The following is a 23,212-nucleotide window of genomic DNA, read 5'->3' on the forward strand; positions in this document are numbered from 1 at the left end:
GCAGGAGGTGAATGACTCGGGGCTATTACTGACCTGCAGTAGCTGCCGGGGTGACAGACGGAGCAGTCACCCTCTTCCCGGAGGCCTGACACACCTTGGGGAGTGAAGGTCCCTGGAGGACACAGAGGAGGGGACCACGTTCCTGGAGAGGGGGGTTAGCCAGTGAAGATGGGCAGCTGAGGGCTCAGGTCTTATCCGTGCCTGTGGACCCATCTCCTCCATGCTTGGACTAATTAGTGACGAGGCCCCCCACCCATCAGCATCCTGCTGCCCTCATGGCACTGAGTTTTTCCTTTCTGCTTTCTCAGAGCCTTCAAAGTGCTGAAATGGCCATGACTTTAGTCTCTCTCCCTAGGATTATTGTCCCCTTACAAAAGGGTAACTCCCTAGGGAAGGATTTCCAGGTAGCAGTGAAGCTATCTGGGGGCCAGGGGCTTTAATCTAACCAATAGGCTTGGGGGGGTTGCGCTCTGTGCATCAGACACTGGGTTCTCTGGGACTGAGCTGGAACCAGGCCGTCCACACTAAGCACATCTCTCTTGGGAGCTGCCTTCTCCTCCCAGCCACCCCTTCCACAGTGCCCTGATGCCCGGCCTGGTTGGGTGGGGTGTGCCTGTGTGGTCCCCTCCTCTCCAACTCAGGTCACCCCACAGCCCCATTGCATCAGTGGCCCTTGTCCTGGGGGCCATCCTCTGGCTTTGCCACCTCAACATTTTCTTGTGCACACGGGCTGTGCTGTATGTGCCAGGCACACCCCAGCGTGCACATCTGGGGTGGGAAATAAGAGAAGTCCCCCGACAGCGAGAAAATTTAAAGGGAGCAGCTGGATCTACTGAAAAAAACTTTCTGACCAGGAGGGGGAGTGCGAAGCTGAAAGGTGTGAATTCAGTTAGGGCTGGTTAACATAAGAGTCAGCGCTTCAGCGAGAGTGGTCTGGGGCTATGGGGGGTGGGGCTGGGAAGGCAGAACAGTGCTTCTCCAGAGACCAGCTGTCTTGTGTGTGTGTATGTGTGTGTGTGTGTGTGTGTGTGTGTGACTAATACAACATATAATCACGGGGACAACAGGCCAAGTTCTTTGGACTCGAAATGTAAATATTCTGGGGTAAGAGGTCACTCATTTTAAAGGGGCATATATACCTTTCACACCATAGTCACAGGAAGAACAAATGTAGGCATCACCTGTGAATCAAACACTTGCAAAGTATAAATAGTTACAGCTCCTAAAATTGGCAGAAGATTTGCCCAAATTGATGTAAGCCATGGAAGGGACTATGAACTTTTGTGGATTCCTATTTGTTTGCCCGGCTGCCTGGGGACAGCACAGGCATGTGTGTGCAAGCATTTGTGTGTGTGCATGTCTGTGCATCTGTACGTGAGTGCACACGAGTGAGTTTGTGTGTGTGTACTGTGAGTACACCTGTGCATGTGTGTGTGTATTCACACGTGCACGCACGAGTTGGTGTGAGGGTGGGCTCATGCACGGTGTGTTCAGGATGACTGGACTCAGACTCGAGGAGAGCAAACTTGTGGTTGCTGGGGCACCGCGTTCTGATCTTTGGGTTCCACTTCCAGCGCCCCACCACCACTGCGGAGCCCTTCTCCATGTGGTGTTCAGGAAGCTGTTCCCAGATTGTTGACCAAGACTGGCACAGGGGATGACACCTGTTTGCCATCATCCTGGTCCAGGTGCTCACCCTGGACCCCCAGGCTGAGTGTAAGGAAGGGGCAGGACATTGATCACGCGTGAGTCAACAGCTGAAGAAAAGAAAAGCAACAGAGTGGGGTGGGATGGGCTTGGGGTAGGGATGAGAGAAGGATGAAATCTCTGCAGGTGGTCTTTGTCATTGGTATTCTTAGGGTGAATATAGTGCCTGGCATGCAGTAGGCTCTCTAAGGAGTTTGAATGATGAATGAATGATGAATGAATGAATGAATGAATGAACAAACGAATGAAAGATGGGGATGTTGGGGAGAAAGATGAGGGCCTGGGATGCATGGGGACTTGAGGGCTCCTGGGCTTACCGGTTGGGCAGTAGGCATGTGCTGGGCAAGGCGTGGGCATTCTGGTGCCGGGATGTGGGCAGTGAAAGCCAGGTGGACACGAGAGGCAGGTGTCTGAGCCTAGGGAGGGCTGGTACTCCCCTTGGTGGCATGGGGCAGGCCAAGCAGACCCTGGTTGGCAGAAGTGACCCTGGGCATTGGACACAAAGTGGCCCCTCTGAGAGCCAGGCTGGGTGCGGTTGAGTGCTCAGGAAGGTCAGTGCATTGTCATTCCTTCCAGCTGGTTCAGGCCATGGTGACGAGTACAGGAGGCCAGGAGGCTGGGTGGGGGCATTGGAGAAAGAATTGGGACCTGGGAAATGGGAGTGTTGAGGCCTGAGGCCCACAGCTGGAGGGCTCCAGCTTGAATCCTGGGTGGGGGTCCCTGGCTTCCCCAAGCCTAGGGGACCAGGCTCCCTCCTGTAGCTCCTGGGAAGATACCTGAGGGCAGAGGAAAGCCATGGGGCTGGAGGTCCTGAGGTCCCAGGAGCATTCAGAGCCAGCCACACAGGAGCTGATAGGAGAGCTTAGGCCCAGGCCAGGGCAGAAGGAGCCAGCTGGGCAGGGTCCACAGCTTCCCTCGGAGGCGCCACCTTGGATAGGGAGGTCAAAGTTCAAGGACTCTGTATGTCCTCACGCTGGAATATCAACCTCCAAGGATGGGATCTGTTCCCTGCTTGCTAGAATGGAGCCTGGCACAGTATGTGCTGAATGAAGCAGCCCCTGGCAGAAGCCTCCCTTAGGGCATCTCTACTTTGGGCTGGCCATGGCACAGCCTGGCATTTCGTGGGCAGAGCCCTGCATTGGGCATAGATTAAGGGCTGGAGGAGTGGGCCATGTCCTGGGGGCAGGAAGCCCTAACATCCATACCCGGGCACAGGCCTGTCCCCCAGACTCAAGTCCACCCCTGTGGGAACCCCAGAGACCCTGACAAACAGATGTTCCTGTTGTGCTGTTTGTGTCTACGGTGTTGAAGTTGGGATTTTGAAGGAGGAGGGGCCCACAGCCGGGAGGGGATGGGAAAGCACAGGGCAGATGCTCACCTGAGCTGCTCCTCGTTGTCCCCATGGGGCAGGGCACAGGGTACAGAGTCCCCTGGGGGCAGTAGTGGCCTTGGGGGCAAGGTCCATTGAGGGGAAAGACAGAGTTTCTTTGGGGAGTGGGGCTGGTAGCTCCCCCCTCACAGTAGTAACCAGCTGAGCAGGGTCCTGGATATAGAAAGACTAGAATTTTAGGGCAGCAACAGAAGCCTTACCAGCTGCCTATGCCATACCTTGCCTCCACCCTGGTCCCTGCCTGCTGTCTCTAACCCCAGAGAATCATGGAAATTAAAGTAGGCGGAAGGAAAAATCAGGGAAATAAGGGAGCACCTAGGGTGTCCTTGGCCCTGAGCTGGCGGCTTCCACATGGAATCCAGGGGGAGGGGTAGTTCTAAGAGCTAACACTTGTGGGCACTTGGTGTGCACCAGGCACTGTTCTAAGCTCCTGTTTGTAACGACTACACTCTCCATAGCAACTGTGGGAGGTGCAGACTGTGGTCATCCCCACTTTAGAGGGGAGGAGACTGAGGTCAGAGAGTTGAAGTGACTTGTCCAAGGTCACACCTGCACTAAGTTCAGAGCTAGAACGAGAACCTCTACTTGGCCACAAGACTGAGGACCCTTAGCAGAGGGAGGGAGGAGCAGGGCTCAAGGGAGGAAGCGGCAGGAGGCCACACTGAGGTGGGCAGTCAGACCCAGACCTATGCTGTGGCCCAGCCAAGGAAAGTGCTGGGGGAAGCCGTGCAGTGGAGCCCGACATAACTCTGCTGGGTCACCAGTACTTACCCTCAGTCTGCCCGTTGCCCTCCCCAGGGCAATACCTCCCTGCAGGACAGGGCTGGCAGGCCCTAGGGGAGAGAGCACCTTCCCGCGGGTTCAGGGTTCCCTCTGGGCAGGGAAGGGCAGAGGATGTCCCTCCTGGGCAATAGTGACCTGTGGGGAAGGCCAGCGTAAGTGAGCACCAAGCATCCCCAACCCCACAGCTGCTCCCTGGGCCCTACAAATTCCTACCATTTATGGCAAAGAAGTGAACGCAGCCCTGAGGGGATATGGAGAGCACAGCTGAAGGACGTGGAGGAGGACACTGGCCCAGGTGGTGGGAGAAGACGGGGAGGGTTAGAATCCAGGCTAGTGGGGTGGGGGCTTTGGCAGGGGTGTGTGTGCAGGCAGCCGAGGTGTGCCTGTGTGCATGTGTGTGTGCATGCCCCTGTGCGTGGGATGTCAGCACTGAGGTTTCTGGGGTCATTACTTAGTGAGAGTAAGTCACAGGTGTGGTCTGGCTCAGTAGGCCAGGGAGACAGTTTCTTGTCCTGGAGAAACTGGGGTCATGTGCACTTTACACAACCCCCCAGTATTCCCCTCAAGCAATAGCTGCCCTAAGAGCACCCTAACAGCCGGCCTGGCCAACAGTTTGTCGAAGAGTCTCACACAAGACACGCTGGAGTCTTCGCTAGGGGATGTTTACTGGGAGGGAGTCGGCTCCCCTGGGGTGGGGTTCTCATGGGTCCTCTGGTCTCACTTTGCAGACAGGCTGTTGGCTGTCCAAGCAGCACCTTAGGATCAGGGTGGGACCGACCAGAATGTCCTGCTCTCAGGCCTGTGTTCCTCCCTCTGTAACATACGCACACTCACCTCCTGCGCACCCACTGGGAACCTGGGGTATGGGCATGTGAGGCTGGTCACAGACCGTGTGAAGAAAGGTGCTGGTAGTGTCCCCAGGCGGGTGTGTCTCCCGCAGCAACCTTCTCCCTGTGTCCTCCCTCTGCAGTAGGATTAGCCCCATTTTATAGGTGGGCCACTGGCTACCAGGGAAGGCTGGGGCTTTGCCGTCGAGCATTGAGTTCTGGGACAGGGCTGAGCTTTGGCAGACGGAGGTCCCAGCTACGTTGAACCCTGATCTGCCCTGTCCATTGCAGTCATGCTCAATGTCCCTCTACCCATGAGAGTGAGGGCAGAGACTGGCCTGAGGGCATCCATTACCTTTGGGGCAGGTGGTGGGCCTCACGGTAGCAGCCCTTTGGCAGTAGGTGCCACCTGGACAGGGCAGGCAGGTGTCAGCCCCAGGCAATGGGCTGAAGGTGCCAGGCTCACAGGGCTGCTCGCTGTGAGCCCCTGGGGGACAGCGGAAGCCAGGGGGACATCGGTATCCATGGGTTCCGTCTGAAGGTGAGGGCACAGCACTGCCTCCCAGGCAGATATACCTGAGGAAATGGAGAACCGTGGCTGAACCTCCTCTAGAATGACCATGGGGTCCTGGACAGGCAGAAGGTGAGAGAAAGGGGTGGCCTTTGGAGCCTTGGGTCATCAGAGTTGTGCTGAGGATAAGGCCAGAGTGGCCACAGCCAAGGGCCATCCCTCAGATGGAAGGACGCCCTCTGGTCCTCAACTCTAAAACATGCCTCTGCCCCTGTGATAGGAAACTATGCAGTAGGCCTCAGGAAGAGTACTGGGAAGGGTCAGACGTTTCCCAGAATAAGCATGGCTCCCCTCTCCAAAATTTCTCTGTCCTCAGGGCCCTGAACAGATGGGGCAGGCCTTCCTTCACATAGGACCCAGACGGAGCTTCCTGGTGGCTGTGGCCAGTCTCTAGCCTTTTCAACAATAAGGGGAAAATGCACCTGTCAGGAATCTCGGACACCCTTCGGCACAGGCTGTTGGCCAAGGGGATAAAGACCAAGGCCTGGCAGGGGCTCCAGAGGGTGTGGAGGCTGCCCTGGGGCTAGGGGGACCACGGGGCTGGCCCAGCACACCAGCACTCCTTGGATCTTGGAAAGTCGGTGCTGGGAGGGCCCTGGACGGTGCGATCTGGTCGGCCTTGTATCTACGGGATGACACATCAGAGGCCCACATCCTGGGGGACAATCACCCTGGCCCAGGATCCTCACAGGGGCTGGGGAGAGACCGCAGGATTTAGGATTAATCTGTGACTTGGGGGCCCTGTCAGGCCTGACCTAGGGATACTCCTCCCTCTTCGTACCTGAGGAGTTCAGGGTCAGGGCCCCCTCACCCTGCATAGCAGAGCCCTGCCTCCAGGGCGTGGGACAGCCCAGGATGGCTGCAGTAGTGCCCCGGGGGGCATGGCAGGCACTGGTCCTTGCTGGCCAGGCCTGGGGCAGAAGAGTAAAACCCAGGCAGGCATGGCACTGGGGAGCCCGTTCCCGTGGGGCAGAAGAAGCCAGGGGGGCAGATGTCATTCCCAGAATGTCCTGGGGCCTCCACCTGTGTAATCAGAAAGAAGGAAGAAAGGCCTTTACGTCAGAGCTGTGGTCTCAGGTTGCACATACCACTGCTGGCCCCTACTGTCCCCTGGAGACCGCAAATAAGAACGTTACATGCAAAATGGTCCCATTACTCTGTGCTTCCACCTGTGCCGGCCAGGGCCTGAGGAGGAGGAGCTAGAAGGGCTGGGAGGAGCTCTTACTTCCTAAATCATAGTGTTGACTCAGTGGAGTCCCTCCCCTCTTTTCCTCATTCCCTGGGCCTATTTTCTCCGCAGTGTCAGTGCGGAATTGGTGACTTCCTGAAGGGGCAGTTTCTAAAAGGGAAGTTGGGGTCCAGAGAGGGCAAATGACAGGTATGTCCAAGGTCACATGGCAAGTCAGTAACAAAATGAGAATCAGAGACAATCAACTATCATACCACCATCACACCATCTGTCTGTCCAACACGAGTCTGTGTGTCCATCCACCCAACTGACTCTTCACTACCCTGCTACAGTATAATGATCCTACATATTGATGGTCGCTTTCTCACCACATGGCCTTGAGAACATCCATTACCCCACATACTTCTCTGTTTCTTCATGTCTAAAGTAGGGTAACCGTGGGGCCTCCCAAAGGCCATTGTGAGGACCGCTGAGCCAATGTGCACACAGCACAGGAATGTTGCCCAGCACCGAGTAAAGCCTCTGTTTATGTTACTGCTGTTATCGTCACATGCCATCAAACCCAAGATGTCACACATTGGAAGGCGAACGATTTAAAAGAAAAAAGTCACTGCCACTGTGATCTCCAGATGCCATGGATTATAAGATGCTGCTGATTGTAGAGATGTTAAACGTGAAAAAGATGCACATCTTAGAATCACTGAAATAAGCTATCATTGGGTGGGTCCTATGCCAGGCCCTGAGGGCGCAAAGGTGAGAATGGTCCTGCCCTCAGGGCATTCAACCCTGGCAGGAGAAGCAGTCAGCCTAGTAGGAACCCCTGGCCCGCTCTGTGGTCCAGTACAGCGTGGGTGTTGCCGGGCAGACTCAGACACAAGCCTGGGCGGCCACCCCGGTGTTACATACCTTGTGTCTGAGGGGGGTGGGAGACACCGCTCCTCCCGTGCAGTAGTAGGCCGAGCGGCAGAGCCCTGATGGCTGGGACAGCCCTTCTGATGAGCAGAACATCCCTAGAAGAAGCAGACCCAAGGGGAGGGTGACAGAGGGACTCTTCCCACCTCCCTCTGGCTCTGGCACCAGCCCTGCCTCTCTTGGGCTGTGCCCCACCTGCTCCTCCCTCCCTAGGCTCTTAGACTAGCACAGGGTGTTGGCGTGATGGCCAGGCAGAATACAGGGAGTGAGGGGCAGAATGAGCTAAAGAGACATGGCTCTGCCTTGACCAGGCAGTAATTTCTCTCCAGCAACACCGGGTCTCTGAAGAAAACATGGGGCTGGTCTTGCCCAAGTCCTAGAGGTACATGTTGGGTGGGCTGGGGCACAGGGTATGAGGAGTCCTGGAGAATCCAAAGGACGGTGGGAGCTGTGGGCCTGCAGGAGGTCAGTGGGGCCCTGGCCCATATTTGAACCTGACTTTGCTTTCCTTGACCCAGCTGTTAGACTTGTGAGGGGCTGCCATGACAATACAGGCCCAGGGGGCCAAAGACATTCCCTCATGGACTTGTCTGCTTGCCCTCCTTCTACTTCTACTTCTCCTCATTCTCTTCTCAGCCCTCTAGTCTAGGCTTCCCGAGGGCCCATGACCCAGAATCCACCAACCTGCCGGGCATGGCTCACAGTCCAGCTCTGCACTGGCCCCTCGCCTGGGCCCAAATGTCCCCCGAGGGCACGGGTGGGCAGTGGCTGAGTGGGAGCCGGGGGGACAGAAGTAGCCCTGGAGGCACAGGCTGGGGCCACCGGCCGTGGGACCTAGGGGCAATGGCAGGGTCAGCCTGAGCTTGTAGTGGGAGCCCTACTTTCTGAGCATCCTGGTCAGAGCCTTGGGAGCCCCAGGCTCTGAAGCTGGCCTGGCCCAGCTCCTCAGGCAAGCTGCTTTATTCTTTGTCCAATTTATGGGCATGTTGGCTGGGAGGGGGACCCTCAATGGGTGTCCATCTGCCATCGCAGCAGGAGGTGTATCGCCCGGGGAAACCTCTGTGGGCTCCAGAGATCTCCAGCCTTGAGGCTGACTGTTGAGCATAAAGCTCCCTTTCTCCAGAAGGTGGCACTCGCCCATGCTGGACACGCTGGTCTGCAGACCCCACTGCTTTGCTCTGGCCTCTCTGCCAGGCCAGTAGCCACCTGTGTATCTCTGAACATGACCAAGGCCATGTCATGATCTCAAGTGTGCAGAATGTACCTTGGGAAAACCGAGTCGGGTCACAGCCAACTAGATCCTAGGGTCCTAGACCTCAGACTATCCTGTCCTGCATCTAGTGCCTACCATCCTGAGCTGGGCACTGGGTGTCCGGATGAGTCGCCGTGCAATGCCTCTCCTGACATGTCCCTCCCTTGTACCTGGCTGGTTTCGGGGCCCCCTTCCTTCCACTCTACTGTCAGTTGTCAAGGGCTGCATGTGGATCATAACACTACGACTTGACAACCAAGCTTCTGACACAAGAATCCCTGAGATACATTCTAAAGCCAAATCTAAATGAAGGCGTAAGGGAGAGACCAGCAGTCTCTTGTGGCACTGAGCCGATTCACTGTGCCACCTCAGGTTAGTCTCTCCACTCTCTCTCTAACAAGGGAGGTGACCTGCTCGTCAAGGAGGCATCACTTCTGCGGGGGCTCGAACTATCAGCACCTTGCCCTGGGACCCAGCACCATGTGGGGGCCTTGTGTTCAGCCCCAGTGAGCCCACCTGTGCCTACGGCTTCACAGTAGAATCCTGCAGGGCATGGCTCACAAGACCCCTTGGCCTCCTGGGGCTGGAATGTTCCGTTCTCACAGGCCCTTGGCTGGGGAGATCCCTCTGGACAGTAGAAGCCACGGGGGCACCGGAAAGATGTAGGGGTGGCTGAAGTCTGGCCAGGAGGACAATAATGACCTGCTGAGCATGGTCCATCTGGGAAGGGTTTTCCGGACCCTGTGGAGAGAGGGTGGAGGCAGGCTGAGTCCACGACAGTGGGCCTGGCTGCTAATGAGACGGAAAAGGAGAAAAGGGCCCTGGAAGAATATCTGGAGCTGTGCCTAAACTTGGAAGTGCAGTGTGCCCTGAGGCTCAAGGTGCCAGGCTTTGCAGCCGGATCCTGCGTCCCCTCCCAGCTCGGCTGCTCACTCCCTGTGAGGCAGTGCAGGAGGCCTCTCCCAACTCAGGTTTTTCATCTGCAAAATAATGGCCCTAATGTGAAGATAAAGGAGTTAAAAGGCCTGTCTGGTCACATCCCATGGGATCATGTAGAGCCAAAGTGAGAGAGTGCTGACTTAGGAACCTAGAAATATAGGCCCCGCTGTGGTTGTTGGAGATGTGCAGGGCTCTCCTGCCCCAGCTGCAGGGGATTGGCCAATGCCTGACAGCCTCAGCCTTATTCTGGTGTGACACAGACACATGCTCCTATGGGGATCCCCGGGGGACCACTGGCGGGAATTCACACCTCCCTTCTTCTGCTTCCCAGCACCGTGCACCAGTCTATTTCCTGTCCTACCGTATCTGGTTCTAGGTGATTTATACATGAACGGAGTAGACAACTACAATTGACAAATGCACACCATATTCTGTTCTCCTTCTTTTTCCAACATGGTTACTGCTATGTCTACCCTCTCATTCTTAGGCTCAGCCCTGGCAGGGTCTCCCTGAAGTCCTATTCCCTGTCATTCTGGACAGAAGGCCCTGCTTCCTGAACAAGGCCATTACCTTCAAAGCCTACAAGTGCTCCATGAAGCCTCCACCCCTTGGGATCAATGTCCCCCCACCCCAGGACATCCAGAGCATTTTGTCTGCCAGAAATCAGTGTGCTTGGGCTGGGACATTCATGTTCTTGTCTGTCTTTTTCTACCCCCTTCCTTACTGTTCATTCTCAGGGGTCGGGGCCAGGTCACGTTTGCCTTCCCCACCCATCCCCATGTTCAGGCCTCAGGCAGTGTTCCCTATATAGGGCTGCAGGTCATATATGATGGGAGGGGACCTATGATGTCACCCACAGGCAGGCTGAATACCTCTGGGATAAATGGATCTGTTAAGGACCCCGCAAAGTCCCAGAGAGATGGCTCTCGTCACCTGAATCTGAGCAGAATTGTCCTGCAGGACAAGGCCTACAATCCTTAGCACTGCGTGCACCAGGCCACTCTCGGAAGGTGCCCCTGGGACATGGGTGCTGGGTGGGGATCCAGGTACCCAAAGGGCAGTAGTAGCCAGCAGGACAGTCCACTGGCCAAGTAGGCCTGTCGCCTGGCTTCTGGAAGGAACAGAACCTGTGGAAACAGCCAGTAGGTAGTCAGGAATGAGAGTCAGGGCCTTCTGTATCCCTAGGTTTTCTAAGCAGTGAGGGTCCTGAGGGTCCTGCAGAGGAAGAAAGCTCCTGGGGCATAGAGGATTTGGGCAGAAGTGAAACCCCCCAGGACCATCTGAGGTCAGAGGAAATGAGCATCAAGGTGGACAATGGCCTCCTGTCTCATGAGTCTTGTACATGAAGCCTACAGCTCTTCAAGGCCCCTGCATCGGCATTACAGTTTTAATTACATTGGGCTCTGCAGGGCAAGGGTGCCTGGAGGGCCTGTGGTCACTGGTCCCTGCAACGTGTCTGAGTCCCTCTAGCTTCAGAGAGGGCAGGAAAGGTCAAGTGTCACCCAGATAAAGAAGGAGCCCCAGCCCCAGCAATAGCTCCTCACTTTCCAGCAGGGCATGTCTTGCAGAGACTCTGTCCAGGTTCATCCTGATACTGCCCTGGGGGGCAGAGCTGGGGTTCCAGGCTGCCTGGGGGACACGAGTGCCCAATGGGGCAGAGAGTGCCTAGAAAAGCCATGGGAGACAATTATTTCCTCTTGGGAGACTCCCCAGCTCCTTCCAGCCAGAGCCCACAACAGTTCTTACTCCCTCCATGTGAGTGTGGTTGACGGGGTGGGGTATGTGATTCATGGTGCTTCTGAGGTATGACACTCCTGGGTCTGGCCCCTTACACCTCAGTCCTACAGACGCCTAGAGGGGATGCTCCAGCTGAAAACAGCCCTGTGGAAGGTCCACGTAGGAACCTCCTGGTGGTCCCTCGTGGGAAGGAGCCAGATGTGGAGTGACAGGGCTGAGAGGGATGAAGGACAGTGCTCTCCACAAGTTGGGTGTTGAAACTGGGAACCTCACAAGCTACCTGAGGCAGCCCCAGGCTCCCAGGTCAGAACATCTCTCACCAACAGGGTTCTCAGGGGTCCTAGTCCTATGAAATGTTCCTCAAAACGTAGCCTTTTTGGGCATGTAAGTTTGGGAAATGCTGTGTCAACTAAGTCCCCTGGAGACCCCTGTGCTCTTCATCATATGGAACACGAGCAAGCAGTAGGAAGCCTGACCCTGCTCATGATCTGGGTTTTCCATGGGTCTTGGCTTAATGAAGGCATGAGATGCGGGTTGCAAGGGACCTAATTTGGAAGACAGACCATAGGAAGAGATGGAGCAGGATCAGAAACCTGTACTCTTTAGGATGAAAGTTGAAACTGTTTTTATTCTTTTATATATCGACTTTTTAAATTTCCTGGGATATTTGATGCATTTTTTGGAGATGTGGTCCTGAATAGGTTGTGCTCTGGGGTGGGGCTGTGTCCACACTGAGGCCAGATCTCCCAGGTGGGGACGGTGTGGGGGGATCCCTCCTGAGAGCTGCAGTATCAGAGGGAGCCTCCCTGTTTGGTGAGGAGCCCCTTCCCACTGACGGGCTATCGGGCTGTAAGCTTGGTGAGAGCAGGGCACTTGAGCCTCTTGGTTCTCTACAGACAGCGCCTGACACACAGGTGCTTCTCAGGGACTGTCGGTTGGCAGACGGCCTTAGAACGGAGAGCACAGGCCAAGTGGTCTACAAGCTGGGTCTGACTGCAGAGGAGCTTTGCTTGGCTTGCACAGAGATCTAATCTTTTAAACTTAGTTGCCTAGATTTGCAGCTTTCCTTGAGCCCTAATGTGCACTGCGGTCCCTTCATGCATTTGCATTCACAGCTGGCCTGGGCCCTGCAGGTGTGATCCCTACTCCTAGGAGAGGTTCTTTTATGCCCTGCCAATCTCTTTGATTGGTATTCCAGTGGCAATCTGTGTGGGTCTGCAAAGATTGTGTCCTGGCCAGGCCCTTTTTTTTTCATTCAGTTGCTGACCTTCCCTTGCACAGCACACTTGCTAAAGGTTCTCAGGGCCAGGCACAATTCCAAGGAATTAGCAGCGACTTCGCCCTGCTTTCCTTTGTTGCAGGAAAGAGTGTCAGAATGCAACTGAGTAATGTAGTCATAGAGCCAACTTTCAATACATTCTGATTTAAAAAAAGGAACCTGCTTTAAACTTCTAGTGTAATTACTTATATCTCAAAACTGATTATAACCAACCTGTTCTTGGTTCTCAGCTGAGAACAGAGGCCCCAGAAGACAGAACGGTGCCCCCTCTGCTAAGCCTTGTGCTTGGGGTCTGAGCTTCTACCCCTTCTCTGCTGGACCCCAGGTAGCACATGAGGGGTGAAGACCCTTCCTGCCCCCTCACTAGAGTGTCTTATATAGCCCTCCCCCAAAGCATGGGATTCTCCATTTTGACTGATTTTTTAAAAAATGCTTCTTGTTCCTTCCTTTTCTCTACCATTCATCCCACACATCTCCCATCTCCCTTTCTGCACTCTTGGCACATGAGGAGCCACATGCTAATACTCAGTGTTTTCAGCCCCTTCCATGGAAGGTTCTAGGTCTGAGGCCTGTCTCACTGCAGTTGGGCCTCAGGAGCCTGAATACAGAGGGAGGGCCCACAACAATGTCTTCCTTCCAGGCCAGCCCACTGGGGGTCCCACAGCACCCTACCCCTACCCAAATGCCGAGGAGGTCCGCCCTTACCTGGACTGTGCCCAGAGACAGAGGCTCTGGGGCAGAACCAGCCTCCTTCACATGGGGCCTCTGGGGAGCTCAGGCCGGCCCTGGAGCAGAACCAGCCAGCTGGGCATGGCCGGCAGTCCTCCCGAGACGTGGCCCCAGGGGTGGGCAGGAGGAAGCCTGCAGGGATACACTCTGTAGCTACCTTCAGGGGGCCCCGCTCCCAGAGGGAGGCCCAAGGTGGTGCCTCTCAGCTTGCAGAGCCGTGGTCCTGCTCTGCCTGCTTCGCCTCATGGACCAGTGGCTGAAGGGCTGCCTCACTCCTGTTGTCTGGGCCCTGGCACAGCTGAGATTCATCTCATCCCCCCATCTTAGCTGTAAGGCCTCACTCACTTCCTTCTGTGCCTCTGCCATACACCCCTCTGGCTTCAAGCCTCCCACAGAAAGCCTGGGCCCAAGCTCTCTGTCACCTCATTCATCATTCCACCCCCAAGCCCCAGGCTATGTGGATGCAGGATGGACATTGCTCTTTAAGTACAGTTTGGGGGTTTCTTCTGTGCCCTTCCCAAGATGTCTCCCCAAGGCTGGACCTCCACTCCTTTCTCTTCTCGAGGGCCCAGAGCACACCCCTGCCCTGCTGGTGCCCCACCCCCACATCAGTAACTCACCTGGGGGGCATGGAGTGGGCCTGGGGCTGCCCTTGGGACAAAAATGACCTGGAGGACAGAGGTCTCCTGTGATCCCATCAGTGGGGTTTGGGACAGCTGCTGCTTGAGTGCAGTGGAAACCTGCCCTGCAAGGCCCAGACACGGCCACCAGCCCAGGCAGGAGGCAGTAGGAGCCTGTAGGAGAGAGGGAAAGACAGGATCCCCAGTCATGGGGAGGGGAGAGATTGGGGCACCCCCACCCCAGCCAGCAGATGTGCATTGCGGTCTACCGCCAAAGCATCCCCATCCCAGCCAGGCCTGAGTCCTCCCTCCCTGGTCACGGAGGGTGTGGCCTACTAGGGCTGGGGTGGGGGTATGTCCCTGTCCCCTTACCTGGCTCACAGAACATGCAGTCTGACTGCTGGACACCCCCTCTCTGTGGCTTGTAGGTGCCTCTGGGGCAGGGGAACTGAGAAGCAAAGGATGTGGAAGCAGGGCAGTAATGGCCTGCAGGACACTCGTTCCCTACCACAGAGGAAGTGTTTGCCGGGCAGAAGAAACTACGGAAAAGACAAGCGGGGAGGAGGGAGCTCACAGGGCTCTGTGGCCCCAGCAGCATGGAGTGGGGCAGATATGGCTGCCTGGGTCCACCCTTCATCGCTGGCCTCAGGAGTTATTGGCCCACTGGGGACATAGCTCTGCTACAGCTCAAGGTCCCGGGGCAGGCACGGGGGGGGGGGGGGGGACACTTAAATGGCTTAAATTAGAGCCAAAGAGACCTAGGTTTGAAATTAGGAATGACTCAGCGATACCCAATAAAGAGATCAAGAGACATAAGAAAGGTGGCTAGAAGGTGTGGCAGTTCTTCAGTGACTTTTTTTTAAAGTCACAGAAAACTTAGGTTGAAAGGGGTCTTAGCGAGCATCTGGTCCAGCCACTTCCTATAGCAGGAATGCACACCCTGCCCAGCTGGACACGTGAGCCCCCAGGATGGCCTCTCAGCACTTACCCCTCAGGACAAGACTCACAGTGGCCCTGGGCGGCCAGGCTGTTGTAGGTGCCTGCTGGGCATGGCCTGGGGGTAACAGTGCCTGGGGGGCAAAAGTACCCTGGAAGGGAAACAGATCTGACAGGTCAGGTCCACAGGAAACCCCACTCCCTGGCTCTCAGAGTGTTCCCATCCTAAACCCAGTTCCTATATGGCCCAGGGGACCCTTGGCCCCTGTCTGAGTGGCGGCCTTGGAGCTTGCTCCCTTCCCACCTCCCCAGGCTCCTCCTCAGACCAGCCCCCAGAGGTACCTGCAGGGCAAGGGCCACTGGTCCCATCTCCCAGGGAGCCGTTGGGAACGAGGGCCCCATGGTGGCAGAAGAAGCCTGTGCTGCAGGGCCCAGAAGGGCTGGTGAGACCCGCGGAGCCGCAGTACTGGCCAGGTGGGCACAGGGAGCAGGCAGCCTGCAGGAGATGCCAACCCCCAGCTCTGTCCAGGGGGACACAGGTCCAGGGGGACCACACCAGGAGGCCCGAAGGGGGCCTCAGGTCTGAGAACATCTTGTCCTGGCTCACCTTCCTCCGTCTACAACACCCCTTATGGGCACTGGCTCCCCTCTGCTTGCCCATTCTCCAGGTGGGGCACAAAGGCTTAATGCTCCAAACTACTCTATCTGCGGGTTGTTCTGCTTGCTTTCTTTTTTTCTCTTTACCTCCATGTCCTTTTGTAGTTTGACCAATCACACCAGGGGAAGCCTCTCCTTCTTGATCTACCTCCAGGGGAGCCCTTTCTGCTCATCTGAGTGTGGAGGACCAAGCAATCCAGAGCACTGGGGTTTCTGGGGCTTTTGACAAGCCAGGAATATTCCTCTAACAACAGGAGGGCCTCTGAATAGTGAACCGCAAACCATGATTTGGAGGCGCTTGTGAATAGAACCAGATATTAAAGCTGCTTTTGGAAATTGGCAATTTAAATAGAATTTTGTGCATCCTCTGGTGGCCCTTTATAAATTCTGTATTACTATATGTTATAAAGTAATGTCTCCTGTCACTCCTCTGCTCAAACCCTACTTTGGCCTGTCTCACTCAGGCGGCAGTCCTCAAGGTGAGCATAAGGTGCTACGTAGCTGCAGCCGCCCTCCAGCCCGCCCTCACTGGGCACCCTCCCTGTGCTCCCTGCAACCCCCACCATGCACCTGCCGCACGGTGGGGGCGGGTTGCTGCTCCCTCGGAGTTTCCAAAGTCATATGTGCAGCCAACAGGTACGTGCTGGGAGCCGGCTGTGTGCCAGGCACCATTCCGACTCAGAGTAGTGAGCGAAAGACAGAACTCCCTGGCTTTGTGGTGCTTATATTTTAGTGGGGAATACAGAAAATAAATAAGGCCAGCAAGTAAAATACTATGGTAGACTATGATATGCGCTACGGAGAGCCAGGGAAGGCCGTCCTGGGAAAATGACTACAGTCCCCAAGGTAGGAGGAGCTAGCCAGGTGGCCCTGTTCTCCAATCCCCATTTGACCTCAAGGGCAGTGTGGCTTGCCTAGATCCAAACAGGGCCCTTCCCACACCCAGCCTCCTCCCAGGCTGGGGTCTCCCTACCTCTGAGCTGAGCTTGATGCGTGCGCTGAAGGTGCCAGGTGGGCAGGGTTGGGGCACGGCTGAACCCCTGGGGCAGTAGTGTCCCTGAGGACACGGGCCAGCCTCCTCTGGAACCAAGAAACAAGTTAGCCTGGCCCCTGGAAAGCGTGTGGCGAGGAGCGGGGGTACTGTGAAGAACTCCCTCTGCGTCCCCGGTACAGGCTCTGGGCCCTGAGATGGCGCTGCGGGTCTCTCCTGCGGGTCACACCCTCCGCACCTGGTTACTCCACCATAGCCCTGGGTTGCTGTTACAGAAGGGAAGAGACCGGGGAAGCTGTTCCTGACATGGGGTGGTGGCATCTGGAAGGGGCTCTTGAAGGAGGCAGGGCACCTGAGGGAGGCAGGGCCTCTCTGGAAGGCTCAAGCCCCGGGGTCTAGGGGGTGGACGGACAGCGTTTGAGACTGAGGCAGGCTTTCCATCACCATCCCAGCTCTTGCTGTAGAGGCCTTTGCAGACCTTCCCATGCTGGTTGGTATTTTTACGTTTTTCCTAGTTTCTGGAGATGCCTAGCTGTGTCTTCTCTCCTCTCCCTCGACCCCCATGGGCCCTGTTCCAAGAGGCCTGCCACCAGGGCTGCTTGGTGACTGAGGATGGGAACCAGCCAGTTCTGGGCTGTTGCTGCACAGACAGGGCTATTGTAGCCGGCAGGTCAGGACTGGAGGGATGAGCTGTGCATCAGACAGTGTCCTCACCAGTGTCCAGGCCTCCCTGAGGATGGTATGACCCTCAGGGCCCGAGGACAGCTGCAGAATGGCAGAAAGCTGGACTGGGGTCAGTGCGCCCGGGCGCTCAAATTGGCTACTGACTATGTGCCTTAGGCAAAGCACACTGTCTTCCTGAGCCTCAGTTTCCCTTCTGACAGAGACAGGGATTGTACTGGATCATGGGATTTTGCCCCATGGTCCCTGAATTCCAAAAAGGACTTGAGCCCCAGAAGATTAAAACCACTGGAATGATCCCTCAGCTATACAATGAGAACTACTTGGGAGGGTTAACATATTGACCATACCTGGGCTGGGCCCCACCCTCAGTACTCTGATCTGATGGCCTGGCCCTCCCACCACCCCCATATCAGTTTGTGCCAAGTGACTCAAATGCATGGCTCAGCTGAAGAGTACTTTTCAATGACCCTTAAGGTGAGTTTCCTCAGGTCTGCCTTGTGGGCCCTCAGCCTCGCTTGTGTGGGATATAGGAGTTCTTGGGGTGTCCCGCCCAGAAGGGATAGTAGGTAGTGGAGACAAATGCCAAAGCACTGTTCATGCTGGGCACCAGTGTCCTGCTGTCCCATGAATGAGAGCCCAGGAACACAGGTGGCCCAGGTCAGGTACCCCAGTTCTCTTGGACGGAATAGACTCATCAGTCTCTCTGGTTGACAGAGTGGATGGAAGGCTCTGAATCTGTCCCCTACCTCCCAGTTGGGGGGCTTAGGAAACGGAGCAGGGGATCAGTGTCCAGCAGGGAGGGCCTCGTACCTTCAGTACCGGCCTCTGGGTTGGGCCGGGTGGACCCTCTGGAGCAGAAGAAGCCTTCCCAGCACTGTCCACCGGCCTCTGTAGCATTGGCCCTGGGGCAGAACCTGCCCCTATCACAGGCTTGACATCCTGGCAGGCTACTCAGTCCCAGCACGGGGCCATAGGTGCCTGGGGGGCAGGGCTGCCAGTCAAGCCCTGTCCCTTCAGGGCAGTAGAAACCTGTGAAGGGATCAGGGCCGAGATTAGAACCTGAGGAAGCAGGGGATGGGGAGGAAGGTGGCAGAGGGCAGGCTCTGGGCGCTGGGCTAGAGTCCAGCATGGAAGCCTGGCATCTCTGCCGTGGGGCTCCTGCCCAGGAAATAGAAATGCTCTGTAAATCCGGAATTACCACCTTATTATCCGAATACATAGCCCAGGCCTTTGAGGGAAGTGGGGGCAGATAACAGGCATGTTAACTGCTCTGCCCACCCCTCCCTTTTGCTTTGGACGCTTTGCTTAGTCAGCCAGGCCACTGGCAGGACACTGACCTCTTGGACACAGCTGCGGCCTCAGCCCTGGAACACAGTAGCGGCCACTGGGACAGACGTAACATCTTGTTGTGTGGGTGCCGGAGGCGTAAGAGCCAGGAGGGCAGGGAGTGGGGTCAGCCATTTCCAGAGGACAGAAGTGCCCAGGGGGACAGGAGCTCCCAGAGAGCCCCTCCATGGCGGTGGTAGGGACAGTTCCTCCAGTGCAGGAAACGCTGGAAAAATGTGGGGGAAGTCGCTGAGGAGCACACAGCCACGGAGTGTGGGTGGACTTTAAGCATGGGCCTGGGACCCTTCCTAGCCGGTTCCTTCTTGAATCCTGGCATGACTTAACCTCTGCATGTCTGCTAGTGGCCCAAGGCCCCACAGGCCAGTGGGGGTGGCACCTTGTTGACTATAGGGATTTCTTCCCCTTGTTCTCTGGCTGGGTCTGGATCCTGGAGTGGAACCAAATCCTCACTCTGGGGACCCTGTTCCTTCAACTCCATGTGGGTGTGTTTGCCCACCCTGGGTAGCAGGGTGCTGGCCAGACTGGCAGGTGGCCGCCAGAGCAGAGTCTCCCTCCAGAGCAATCTTGACATCCTTCTGGGGTTCTGTTCCCTTCCTCAGACCAGGTACCAGGTGGGCATTGGGTGGGGACAGGAGCTCCTGCAGAAGTCAGAGCAACAGAAGGAAGAGGCCCCAGGGGGAGACATTGGACTGAATTAGGCTCCTATCCCTTGGAACTTCCCTCTGGGCAGACCAGTATGGAAATGCCTCCCCCTCTCTGCTTCCAGAGGACAGGGACCAGTTCAGCTTTGGAGTCCTTGAGTCAAAGTCACTGAATGAAAGGAAGACACTTGCCATTCTGCAAGAGAGTACCCAGGTGGAGGAATGACCCTGCCCTGAAAGCATCCTCAGGGTAAAGGAGGAAGGTCAGTCGCTCAAGCGAGGTTTCCTGAGGCCCAGGTTGGGGGAGGGTTCCAGGGAGGGGAAGGGTGAGGACTGTTGAGCAGAGTGGGGAGGGCATGTGGGGGAGAAGAGTCCTGTGCTCAGCCCTGCACAGCTTAGCACCGCCCTCCATTTTGGGCTATGGCTCATGTGCTGGGAGAAGGGCTTAAAACCAGTAGAGACCCGCCCTCAACAGTGGAGGGCTGGAAGGGACTTGACCTCCCTCTGCCCTGTCATGGTAGGAGTGGCCCCAGAGGCAGTGAGGTACCCTCGAGGCAGTAGTGCCCAGCGGGGCAGAGGAGGCCCCGGGCCCCGTCGGTGGGGTCCTGGCTGGTGGCTCCTCCCTTGCACCAGTGCCCTGCCGCACAGTCTCCTAGAGGAAAGGACACCTTGTCAGCCCTTCCCACTGCACCCCTTGCTGGAGAACCCAGCACAAGGCCCAGGGCTGCTCATGCTGCCCCATGCCCTCCCCCACTAGGGCCACAGACTGCAGGAGTTCCTGACGCAAAACCAGCCCGAGCAGCCCGGGCCCTGGGATGAGCAGGATCCCGAATCTCCTCCAGGTGTAGTTGGTACCAAGTTTCCAGGTCAAAGTGGCTGTGGGGTCTGAGCCAGGCTGAGATTTGCCCTCAGAGCCTGCCAACTGCCAGGCCTGGATTTTCCTTATGGGTCAAAACATTTCCAGCCATTTCACAGGGAAGCCAGCCAACACCCAAGAAAGTGCCACCCTCTTTCTTCCCCCTACCCAAATCAGCTAACGGAGGGGCTAGGGGCAGAGATGTTAAAGACCCTCTACAAGAACCCCTGCACACGGTGCTGGTGGGGCCTCCGTGCTGACTTTGGGCAGCTGGGGTGTGGTTCTACTTTGAGACGAGCGTACCGTGATGAAGGGACTCCCAATTCGTGGTGATAGCAGATCACCTGGAAAGCTTTTTAAAACTAGACACCGAGGCCCAACCCTACACCTCTTGACTTTCTGGGGTGGGGTGGGGTGGGGTGGGAGAGGCAGCGGAACCTTTGCCCAACAAACCCTGCTGCTCTGCCCCCATTTTTACCAGCGATCCAGGTCCATGTAGTTTCTCCCCAACACATCTCCTCCTCAGCCTGCTCTGGGACCCACCAATCAGGCCCACCCCCTGCCTGAGTCCCTTCCTGTCCTCCAGGATGTACCTGTTGGTGCCGTGAGCCCTGCCAGTGCACAGAACCTCCCAGCGGGACACAGCTGACATTCTGTGATGCTCCTCAGTCCCCTCCGAGGGCCGTAAGTACCCATTGGGCACCTGTGGAGTGTGGCCACGCCTGTGCCCAGGGGGCAGTAATAGCCTTGAGGACAAGGATACAGGCTGAAGTCCTGGATGGGCCCAGCGCTAGAGTCGCAGTAATAACCTGGCCAGGAGTGAGGGACACTCAGGAGGACTATCCCCTCCCTGAAGGCATTTAGTCCTAGCAGGTCTCCTGCCACGGGGGCCCTCAAGGACCATGCCATGGAGCCCGGGACCCAGACAGCTGCCCTTGTGGAGCTCCCCCTCCTGGCCTTGTCCCCTTTGCCTGCACCTGAAGATCTTGCTGCCTCTCACCTGCTGGGCACTGCCCGCTGGGGGCCTGGAGACCAGCCTCCTTGCAGTAGAAGCTTCGTGGGCAGACCTGGCACGCCGAGGGCATGGTCTGCTCCGGGAGGTGGGAGAAGGTGCCAGCAGGACATGGTGTTGGCCTGGGTGATGCTGCAGCTGAGGACACAGGGAGGCAGCATGGCCTGGCTGAGGGGAGGCCAGAGGTCCAGGGGGGAGGATCCTCAAGGGCAGCAAGCATGGGCCCTGCCCCAGAGATGGGGCAGGGCCCATCATGGATGGTGTTGACTGTAAGATCCACCTCTGCCAACATCCCTGAAGCCCGGCTCCCTCGCCCCTCCACAACACACAGAGACCCCCAGCCCTTCACCTGTAGCCTGAAGAGCATCATCAGGGCTCATACCATGACAGCTAATGAGACTCCTGGTGTGACAAGGCCACTGCCATCAGTTCTCAGCTGCCCATACCAAACAACTCAAACCATGGCAAACACCCCAAGTATATTTTAACCATGCCCCTCTGCAACACTCCTTGGCCTTGGGCTGAACCGTCTATGGCACCCCTTTTCCCTCTGGCCTCTTCCCAAGTGCCCCAGGGTCCAGACGATAACTGAGGAATAGGATCTGTTAGCAGCCCCCTGGACAGGAGGGCGCATCAGGCTGAGAGTGGGGCCCCTGGAGACACTCACGGCAGAAGGTTCCTGGAGGGCAGGGGGCCCCTGTCAGCCCGTCCTCTGGAGCTGGGGACACTGCTCCTTCAGCACAGAAGTAGCCAGCCTGGCAGGGCCCACTGGGAGTGGACAGTCCTGGAAGTGAGAGGGGGGTGCCAGGCTGGGGCTGAGTGGACTCGTTATGCAGACAGACGGGGGTCCTCCTGCAGGGTCAGGCCCCAGAGGACTGAGAGTCACACCAATGGCTGAGCCTATGTGGGGTGCTCCATCTCTTTCTCTCCTCTGCCCAACCTTGTGATGCAGGTACCACTCTCATCTCACACAAGGCCCAAGGCATTACCAGTCATAGTGGAGCTGAGATCTGAGCATAGGCTGAGGTCTTGGCCTCACTGTGCTCTACCATCTGAGGGTGGTTGGGAGCTGGGGCAGGAAGAGTCTAGTTCACATCTGGGTCCCCAGTGACTGATAGCATTTGGTCATAGTAGGTGCTCAGGAAGTCACTCTGACATGGGGAACGGTGAGAGGGCTTGAGCAAGGGGCCACCAAGCCCCTCCCTCTGCAGAGAGGCCCACCCTCCCGATGCTATTCTATGACGACCCACCTGTGCGCCCTCAACCAGGACGGCAGCAAGTTTATGGTAGCCCAGACCAGCCTGTAAGCATGCCAAAGCACACCATCCCACGAGGCAGGTGCAGACGGGGGAAATAGTGGTTCATGCCTGTACTCACATGGCCGGTGAGAAGGCTGGGGTTCCCACCAGTTCTCTCGCCTTCTGCATGCCTGGGTCACAGCACAGAGGCCAGAGAGGGATCCTGGGTCCTTACCAGAGGTGGCGCAGAAAGAACCTGGTGGGCAGGGTATGGGCTCTGGGCTGCCCTCGGGGCAGAAGGATCCAGCTGGGCACTTCCCCCCTGTGGCCGTGGCTGGGCACAGGCAATTGGTGCTGGTGTAGTTGTCTAGGTCAAAGGGGCGGGCGGTCCAGGCTGCTGACACGCAGAACCAGCCTGGGGTGGAGACCAGCACAGAAAGGTAGGCAGTGGGGCAGGAGGGTTGGTAGTGACCGGGCAGTGGCGGGGGGTGGGCGGGAGATGGGGGGTGGATTCAAAGGCCGAGTTCACCCAGACTGTGGGCCTACCCCTCCCAGTAGCTGTTCCAGGAGATAGTCCGGGTCACTCCAGGTCCAGGGACAGAAGTAGGAAGCACAGGGATAGGTGGGAGCTTCTTAGGGTGCTTTGGGAAACGCACCTGCATCACAGGGCCCAGAGGCCTGGGTCAGATTCTCCTGCCCACAGTAGTGGCCTGGGGGACAAGGCAGGCAGCTGTCCAGGCTCTGGGCCAGTGGGTCTGGGTTGTAGTAGCCCCGAGGGCAGGGGAACTGGGTGGCGTATTTGGTGCCTAAAAAGCAAAGTCCAGAGGAGGGAGTCCAGCTGGGCCCAAGGCTGGGGAGGGAGGCCCTGCTACTTGCTACCCCTGGAGGTCTTTGGCAGGGCCTGTTGTGGCAACT

The 23,212-nt window shown here is 57.0% G+C and overlaps 3 protein-coding genes across 3 annotated transcripts in view; all 3 read right to left on the reverse strand.

The window, feature by feature from the left end:
• LOC118538874 (uncharacterized) overlaps positions 1 to 1,606 on the reverse strand; it is a 40,262-nt gene extending 38,656 nt beyond the window's left edge. The window contains exons 1-2 of the mRNA XM_078070019.1: positions 1,456 to 1,606; positions 34 to 142 (exon numbers count right to left, since the gene is read on the reverse strand). Coding sequence (XP_077926145.1) covers positions 34 to 142; positions 1,456 to 1,606 — 260 coding nt within the window. The remainder of the gene's footprint in view (positions 1 to 33; positions 143 to 1,455) is intronic.
• Positions 1,607 to 1,778: 172 nt separating this feature from the next.
• LOC118538873 (uncharacterized) lies at positions 1,779 to 14,469 on the reverse strand. Its single transcript, XM_078070618.1, has 9 exons — positions 14,308 to 14,469; positions 13,936 to 14,109; positions 9,148 to 9,372; positions 7,374 to 7,477; positions 6,090 to 6,301; positions 5,063 to 5,283; positions 3,869 to 4,015; positions 2,484 to 2,635; positions 1,779 to 2,323 (listed from the first exon to the last, which is right to left on the reverse strand). The coding sequence occupies exons 1-9, from the start codon at positions 14,321 to 14,323 to the stop codon at positions 2,021 to 2,023; spliced, it is 1,554 nt and encodes a 517-aa protein (XP_077926744.1). The 5' UTR covers positions 14,324 to 14,469; the 3' UTR covers positions 1,779 to 2,020.
• A 362-nt stretch (positions 14,470 to 14,831) lies between these two features.
• On the reverse strand, positions 14,832 to 23,097 carry LOC144381596 (uncharacterized). The gene is made up of 9 exons (XM_078070619.1): positions 22,954 to 23,097; positions 22,533 to 22,712; positions 21,727 to 21,843; positions 21,048 to 21,197; positions 18,541 to 18,755; positions 18,014 to 18,232; positions 16,502 to 16,608; positions 15,214 to 15,367; positions 14,832 to 15,023 (listed from the first exon to the last, which is right to left on the reverse strand). Exons 4-9 carry the CDS (start codon positions 21,170 to 21,172, stop codon positions 14,920 to 14,922), a joined length of 924 nt encoding a protein of 307 aa, XP_077926745.1. The 5' UTR covers positions 21,173 to 21,197; positions 21,727 to 21,843; positions 22,533 to 22,712; positions 22,954 to 23,097; the 3' UTR covers positions 14,832 to 14,919.
• Between the last annotated feature and the right edge of the window lie 115 nt (positions 23,098 to 23,212).

Source organism: Halichoerus grypus, chromosome 4 (assembly GCF_964656455.1).
Source record: "Halichoerus grypus chromosome 4, mHalGry1.hap1.1, whole genome shotgun sequence".
NCBI classification, from domain to species: Eukaryota; Metazoa; Chordata; class Mammalia; order Carnivora; family Phocidae; genus Halichoerus; species Halichoerus grypus.

Bases quoted from the DNA above. Each gene is read 5' to 3' on its own strand.
- LOC144381596 (XM_078070619.1), bottom strand. From the start codon at position 21,172: ATGTCCTGCTGGCACCTTCTCCCACCTCCCGGAGCAGACCATGCCCTC. The intron at 18,756-21,047 runs GTGAGAGGCAGC...ACATTTTTCCAG, and splicing joins CAGCGGGCAGTGCCCAGCAG to CGTTTCCTGCACTGGAGGAA. The intron at 18,233-18,540 runs GTCAGTGTCCTG...ATCCCTTCACAG, and splicing joins GCCGCAGCTGTGTCCAAGAG to GTTTCTACTGCCCTGAAGGG.
- LOC118538873 (XM_078070618.1), bottom strand. The intron at 6,302-7,373 runs GTATGTAACACC...CTGATTACACAG, and splicing joins CCACCCCCCTCAGACACAAG to GTGGAGGCCCCAGGACATTC. The intron at 2,324-2,483 runs GTATCTTCCCAG...GCCCCCACCCAG, and splicing joins TGGCTTTCCTCTGCCCTCAG to CCTCCTGGCCTCCTGTACTC.